Raw genomic sequence first — 8,043 nt, 5'->3', positions numbered from 1 at the left:
AATCCATTTTTGATTCAGAATACATAGTCATTATCTATAGCATATTAATCGTGAACAGAAGGTCTTATAAATTAAGAAGCGAGAACTCAAGATCTAAAATAAAACTACCGAAGCAAAAGAATTTTGTTTTTGTTTTTAATGTAAGGTCGTTCTCTTCAGACCTGGAGAGATCAATATACTTCTCATTAATTATTTACTAATTAAAATCAAATACTTAAAGATATGCAATGAGTCCAAATTAAAAAAAAGTGATGGGCAGTCACAAGGATCTATACACCTTATTTCAAAATGGCTGGCATGCATTTTAGTGTTCTTTTGTTTAATTGCAAATTGGCCCTTTTCTTTTAAATTTTACATTTCAAAGCGAGGCCAAAATGGCCAATTTGCAAGGAAGCAAAAGAATACCAAGATGACGGCCATTTTGGAATAAGATGTATGTTTCCGACGGAATAACTGTGAGCAGAAGCACATGAAGCATATAACTTGCAACTCTTTTGCTCGGAACAAAGCTGGGAATTTAAGGAAACCGATTTTATGCCCAAATATGGACAAAAATGGAAAATGCGCAAGCTACGTTACATCTAAAGAAGGGAATTTTTAAACTCAAAAAACGCCAGCTCTGAACCAGAGTTAAAAGCTTAAGGGTCATGAGCTGCTGCTGTGAAGGATGGCAACACGTATTGACGAGTATGTGTTTTCTTTTTTTGTCATCTATTTTGTTTGGACTTTGTCATGGCTCCCTCCAAGGTCAGAGAAGACTCGATGTAGTATGCTGAAAAAGCTTGAAACCTTAAATCTAATTTTATGTTTTCTTGACACGTCTACTCACATACCATGCACTAATGTCCGGTGCGATCCTTCCGTTACTTTAATAGATCTCGATTTTTTTTTTCTCAGTACATATCCTCTTCTTTAGTTTTCCAAAGCTTTTCTGACACTAACTTTTTTTTTTCTGGCAGAAAATGTTCGAGTCCCGCAAAAAGTTATAACATTTACTAAGTTGTCAGCAGGATGCTGGCTATATTTTAGTCAATGTTTCGAGGTCATAATTATTTAGTCCTATCCTGAAAAGTAACTTCAAGTAAAAGGAGTATAGACTTGAAGGTACAGAAATCACAGGAAAAAACTGTTACAGTCAAGTCAGTCTAAAGTGTTTTCAAAGAAAGTGTTTGTATCCGAAAGAAATAAGTTTTAGAATCGACTTTTTTGGCTTCCAAATTTCGCGAGCTCCGCCATCTTGAATAATTGTGACTTGTTACGGTTGCCCTATTGTTATTAGACAACGGCTTTTTGTGTCAGAACGATAGGGCAACCGTAACACGTAACAATCATTCAAGATGGCTGCGCCTTCGAAATTTGAAAGTGAAAATAAGCGATTTTAAAATTCACTTTTCTCTATATAAACACTGTTTTAAAAACAAATTTCGAACAAATTTGTTTGTTAACATAATTTCGTTCTGTTTAAGTTTATAATTATTCTGTAGCAAGAGTGGGGGTTTCCTATAAAACCTCAATTTTACGATTTCACGTCGTTGTTATGAAGACTACCGCTTAAGTTGTGCATGCGTTGCCGTAACCGTTGTGGTTTCTTTAAACTACTTCGTCGTTTATAGTTGGCATTATTTTATCGCGCTGTTTTGCTTATAGGGTGTTTTCACGTGACGTCACGGCGGCCATGTTGGTGTCCCCAACTAATCCTCCAGGAATTGAGCTCCATTATCATGAAAACCTTTTCTTTTGTTTCGGTGGAAAAACGGCTGAGTGAAAACACTCTATAAGGATTAAAGACACTCCTTAATTTCTTTGGAATTCAATTTAACTGATTTAGTTAATTTCCTGTCACATCACATAACGCTACTACTGCCCACTGCTTTCTAATCTCGTTCTTGTTAAAGGAATAAATTAGAAAACTGAACTGTACTATCACTGTGTTTTTCTTTGTTAAATAAAGATTGTTGTATGATATGGCATGGCAAATGTATTGAGTCTTGCTTTTACAGAGGTGCCTCTTCGCAGTCTTGAACGTCAGGACTCCAGGTTTTTCCGGACCGAGTGTTCACGATCTTGTCCTTTGTCCGTCTCTGTATTCTTCGCTGCATTCGGGGAGCACCGATTCCTTAAGATGGCTATTTTGGCTCTATATAGCTCTAGGGACCTCCTACTGGCAGCAAACGATAGGAAGATGAACAGACCTGTGAACAAGGAACAAAGAAAACTACTAAATTCAGTGGACGAACGAAATGCCAAGAACTGTTACACCTGAATGTTTACTGCTTGAAAACCATAGCCTCTTAGATTTAACGGTAGAATTCTGTATGCACACTTCAAGTGTAATGTCATTTGAGCCGACTGTCTACCACAAAGCGGGATGGACAACCCTAAACTTGAGATAAGGCAGTTGGCCTGAGCCCACCGCTTAAAACTTTGGGGTGGTATGTAACAACCTTAATATTTTACTGAAGTTGCGATTGGTCTGGCAAGCGAAGTTAGATTATTTATTGCTCAAAATGTTAGAAGGAGAACCAATCTGTGCTACGCTTCACGGCTTAAGCACTGGTTGTTGATAACGATGATGATCATGACACGTTTGAAGCTTGGACAGAACGGCTCGTCTTATAATAAAGCAAAGATCGAAACTTTCAGTAAGATCAAGTCATACCCCGAATGTGCATGCTAAAAGTATCCTTTTAGCATGCACACTGGTGACCATATCATACAATGAAAAGCTGTTGGATTGACTATATACTGTGGGAGGTCCAAAACTTAACATGATGTAACAAATAGAGTATATTACATGGTCGCGCGGAGATAAAATAAAATAAAAATATCTTCTCGAGTGTTGAAAAATATCTTACGAGTGAGCGCAGCGAGCGAGTGAAATATTTTTCAACAAGGGAAGAGAAAGCGGCCATGTAATATTCTATTTATGATATAAACACCAATGAAATACCAAAACATTTCACGAAAGGCATCGGGAAGGCACGATTTTTTTTATGTAACCATAACAACAGCGACATTTTCACTTGTGAAGATATCATGTTTTCGCGCGAAAGCTCTCTTGGTATTTCATTGGTGTTTAATAAATAAATAGCAAGTAAATTATGGACTGGTGATTATAAAGAATAAGTCTCATTTAATTAGAAGGATATATAACGGAGCCTTGGACAGTCAACAAATGATGACAGTTGACTTGGTTCAATTATGTTAAAAAAGATAATCTTGCAAGCTGAACGATCCTCAAATATAGTTAGATATAAAATTTGAGCGCGGTCTATATGAAAAGGAAGTTAATTATGGACTTTTCAAAATTGCTTTGTCTTTTCTTTTTATACTGCCGTTAGGGAACGACGGTTATTTAGATCAAGGAAATTAGGGGGCTCCTCGTAGCCTCGTATGCTTTCTCCCTTCGGCTTAACAATCAACGAGCCCCACATCTCTCATGCTCCATCCCTCATCCCTCTTGATAATGAGGGGAAGTTAATTTCAGACTTTTCAAAATCACTTCGTGTTCTCTTCCCAGACAGAAGTCACAGAACGGCCGTCTTTTAGGGGGTGCATGGGAACAAGAGGGAGAGTATGCTCAAGTGTATCCTACCCTAAATCTTTTCACAGCCTTGTTTTCTCCCTTCGGCTTAACAATAAATGAACGTCTCATCTTACATGCTCCAGCCCTCATGATCACCCCACTTAATAGGAGAAGCCAGATTCAGATATTATAGATGCCCCTCAGGTCTTTAATCACCTCTAATTTCATTGGAGCAGCATGGAACATGGCTCTAATGCGATTAGGGTTAGGCCCCATTGTTTTTGCTCTGTACTTTTGTGCCCCATTGTTTCCTGAATCGATAGGCAAATCTTTGCTGAAGTAATTCTTTGCATTTTTTCTCATTTACATACATGTTTGCTGACGGAAGGTATCATGCTATTCACAAGTTGACTCCAAAAGGTGAAAGAACGTGTTAAACGTGGTTAAATTTCCAATTTTAAGCCTTTTGGCTTTGATAACGTGCGAGTTATTGTAGGCTTATAGGGAGTTTAAGCATGCGACGTTTTTGAGCCTCGGACGGCAACCGGGAGCGAGCTGGTTTCCTTTTTAACTAAGACTCTTTCCTCGATTAGAGATGATTAGGTTGAAAATCTGGGAGACACTACTGTCCTGGCATGCGAAATGATTATTTCCGGTTGCCGTCTGCGGCTCAAAAACGTCGCATGCTTAAACTCCCTCATAAGCTCATACATGCTTTGTAAAATTTCGAACTTTCGAAGCGGAATTACTCAGACATTACACTCACATTATTTGGTAAATTGCGCTTTAAGTTTCAGAGATAGCTCATTATGCAATAAATTTTCAAATTTCAGTGCTATTTTTAGATTAGAAAACGATGCAAATTAGGAAAAAAATATGAACAAAGATTTTCCTTTTGCGAGGGCCATATTGTAAGAGCTGCATGCGTCCTCCCCCAAGACCCTATTGTAGACTGATGTTATAACTGTGTCATGTCAGGATAAGCCAAAAAGGTACAAACAATGAAGGAAATAAAACAAAGAAAGAGCACAATACCTTGAAGGCTGTTCAGAACAACAAATGGGTACCACAGCAATGACAAGGCTTGAACGTTGGCAGCGATTCCAAGAATCCATGTTACTCCCATGACTGACGCTATTTTAACACAAATCAAGGCTACTTCGGTGCTATTCCTCTGATTGGTCACTTTTGGTGTTCTCTGGAAATAAGACGAGTTGGCGATTGAAAATGTAGCAATTTTTGCCAGTTTGCTGTTGTCTACGAATAAAGGAAGGGTTTTAACGGTTATATTACGCGAGGCCTTATGCATCCCGTGGCGCAAAAAGGACTGATGATGATGATGATGATTACGCAAATTCCTCTGCATGCAAATTGTGATTTTTTTTTTTAAATGGAATTTGTGAATATTTCAGCAATCCTCTAATTTTTGCAACTATTAGAGCTATCACTTATTGTTTTGCAGTCAGAAACAAAGGCTTCCATTCAGTATAGTATGCCGTTAATTTATAATTCACTGATGAGCTGCATTCCGAAAATCAGTTCGCCCTTCAGCAGTGAGACAGTTAAATTATTGGTAATTATTGGCACGTGGCTAAGCATTCCCGTCTTATAGTTGTCAATGAGGCACTCAGCTGTCCGTCTGTCGGTTACAGCCTTGTAGCGCTAGGATAACACCCGTTTATGTGTGGTTAGGCAGCGATCATCTCTCAGTAGTCGAGGCGAGGATCGATGTTTACTCATTTAGCGAGTGTGCCATCCTAAATTGACGCCCTCAGAGATTAACCATTTAGCCAGTACATCGATCCCAATGCTATACAAAAATCCGATAAATCCGTATGTAATAGCTGAGTCTTACCTTCCTTGTTTTTACAATGTGCAACACGGTATGCACCAATGCAAATGTATTAAAGAGCATTATCAATGCAATTGGCGCAACAAAGAAATAAAGAACAGCGTTGGGTTTGGATATGAAACAGTATGCCTCTCCGTCTCCTGTTAATCAAAAGATGAAAAATAATAATAAGGCATGAGAATCTATGCGAGAATCATCATCGCAGTTGTTCCGGTCAAGTTTTGAAATTTTTTTTTTTTCGTGCAGTTGCTCAAGGTACTGGCTATGACAGCGATGATCATTCTCGTCAGAAGTTGATAACCCAGAACGAGTATCGATCTCTCTCATTTGGCCTTGGGCAATCAGTTTACGCAAGAGATGTCTTGGTTTATGTCATTATCTAAATTTAGAATCCCGGTCCTTCCAAATAACGCCCAATCAGATTGGCCTTAAAGATTGCGACTTTCCTGATTGGTCCGCAACCAATTAAGTAGCTGCACGAGGGATTACACGTGCTAAATGCAGTCCCGCTACGTTTTGTTCCCGCAAAAAGGGACTTAAAGGGTGCTTTCCATTGACTCTATTCCGGAATAAGAATACGTGGAGTGATGATTTAAAACGGTATATCTGGCGTTTTTAACCAACAAGGATAATAAATATATGTTTAAAATATCATTTTAGCAGGTGTTTGACAGTTTTTATGTGAATCTCCGTAAAAGCGAAGGATTTCTCACTTCTATTCCAAGTTTTCCTATTTCGGAATACGATCAATCGAACTCACCCTAAGTTATACGACGCGGTCGTCGACGAGAATGCTACGAAACAACATTATCATTGGTTATTATCGTACTGCACGTGCTGCACGCATTTTAGCACATAATCGTGCAGTTCTCTGCACAACAACGACGTGAAATCACCAAAGTTGAGGTTTTGATGACAACGCAAGCGTCCAAATGTGAAACTTTTATTCTCTATTTTTTTTTTCTGTGAAACCGCTCGTACCAATTTATTTTTAGGATTCTTCGCCCATATTGTACGATGCGAAAGAGATGGTCAAATCGCGAGACACTTATGATAGTACAAAGTTATATTTTGGGGTGACGTATTCGTGGACGTTGCGGTCGTAGATCTTAAACTCCCTAACACCTAGCAGTAGCCGTTCTAAAAATAGACAATACCGTATACTGATGGGCCTAATTGCATCGCAGAATGAGACTTCTAGGTTATGAAATTATTTTCTCGTTTAGAGTCAAGAGAACCGCAATTCGATATACTGGTAAAGAAGACAATATAAGGTTGAATCAGAGATAAATTGAAGTATATTTGACGGTGGAGACATTTATAACCTACAGATGATATAGTAGCCTTTCTGATAAGAAACAAAAGAATGGGAAGCAGAGTTTTCCGTAGGAGCGATACTCACCGTTACGTCACCTATTGTCATTTATGTGCCAACCAGAGATCTATTGGCTGTCGAAACAAAGGTTCTTTTGTCATGTGGCTGGCAAAATTTAAATATCAAAAGACTTGTTTATAAACCGTGAATATCGCTATTACCATTACTGCTATTCTTAAAGTGCTACTATGATAAAAAATAAAAACAAAAACAAAACAAAGCAAAATCACTTCTTCTTTTTTTTTTTTTCCTTCAGATTTTGAAAGTGTGATTGCTTAATGCTTGACTGGCATGATTTTGAGCTTTGTTTTTTGTCCAAAGGCTGTTTACTTTGAGTGAAGTTTTGGATTTCACGGTCCGCCATCACTCACGTTCCAAACTGACCGATTGGATCTCAGAGCTTTGGATCTAAGGTAAAGTGACGTCATTGACTCACTACCTTTAAATTTCAGCGTATGAACGCAGCTTATTATATTATGCAAAACAAGAGCTTAAAAGTCTGAAAGCCTGAAACTCCAGTGTTGCACAATAATTCAGCCGCGTACACACTCATTAATTGCACTCTTAAACTATCGAGTCTTTGACGTCATTTTCTCCTCGATCCAGCTCTCTCAAGATTTTAAAGTTAGTAATGGCGGACCATTAAATAGGAAAATTCTAGTTAAAATAAACAGATATCTAAGCACAACAAACAAGATGGCGGACCAAAGAAACGTTTTGGTGGGAGGTTTAATTTTATTATTGCTTGTTCCGCCAGCGGCCGCTTTTCAGTGTCTGTAGAGAAACTATTTTGCACCTTATTTGTCATTCCGTTAAGTATATTGTACTTGGGGTTGTTGCAAACTGTCTTAACATTTTTTTGAAAGTTTAACTCTGTTGCTTGTAATTTAAATTACGGACACTTTTTTGGTTTGATTTGTGTTATTAATTTTTTTTTTTGGGGGGGGGGAGGGGGGGTGGGGGGCGTTAACGTAAATTACATAGCGAGTATGGGCCACTAACTGATAAAAGTACTCAGCAATAAACTGCACTGTCGTGATATTGTGCTTTTAAATTCATGTTGAGACAGCAGACCTACCGTATCCAATGAATCCTTTCATGAGAATTTGGTCAATGATCACAAATAAAGACACAAGAATAGCAGGAACTCCCCATCCGTACAAACAGTATCTCACTAAGCGTTTATTGTGGTTTCCTTGACGATTCGATCCACGTCCGCCGTCTAGGTATTAAAAAAAATATATAAAAAATTACCAATGGCACTCGAAAGTTTTAAACTGTGGAAAATAA

At 38.2% G+C, this 8,043-nt stretch overlaps 1 protein-coding gene across 2 annotated transcripts in view; it reads right to left on the bottom strand.

The window, feature by feature from the left end:
* Positions 1-1,725: 1,725 nt before the first annotated feature.
* The window catches only part of LOC137996324 (latrophilin receptor-like protein A), an 8,755-nt gene continuing 2,437 nt past the window's right edge, over positions 1,726-8,043 (bottom strand). The window contains exons 2-5 of one of the 2 annotated variants that reach the window (XM_068841725.1): positions 7,832-7,975; positions 5,382-5,518; positions 4,562-4,724; positions 1,726-2,192 (exon numbers count right to left, since the gene is read on the bottom strand). In XM_068841725.1, coding sequence (XP_068697826.1) covers positions 2,026-2,192; positions 4,562-4,724; positions 5,382-5,518; positions 7,832-7,975 — 611 coding nt within the window. In that variant the 3' untranslated portion in view covers positions 1,726-2,025. The remainder of the gene's footprint in view (positions 2,193-4,561; positions 4,725-5,381; positions 5,519-7,831; positions 7,976-8,043) is intronic. The other variant, XM_068841726.1, reaches the window with a different exon arrangement.

The sequence above is a fragment of the Montipora foliosa genome, chromosome 3, assembly GCF_036669935.1.
Source record: "Montipora foliosa isolate CH-2021 chromosome 3, ASM3666993v2, whole genome shotgun sequence".
NCBI classification, from domain to species: Eukaryota; Metazoa; Cnidaria; class Anthozoa; order Scleractinia; family Acroporidae; genus Montipora; species Montipora foliosa.
Note: the sequence above shows the minus strand (reverse complement) of the source record. Positions and strands in the feature narration are given on the sequence as shown.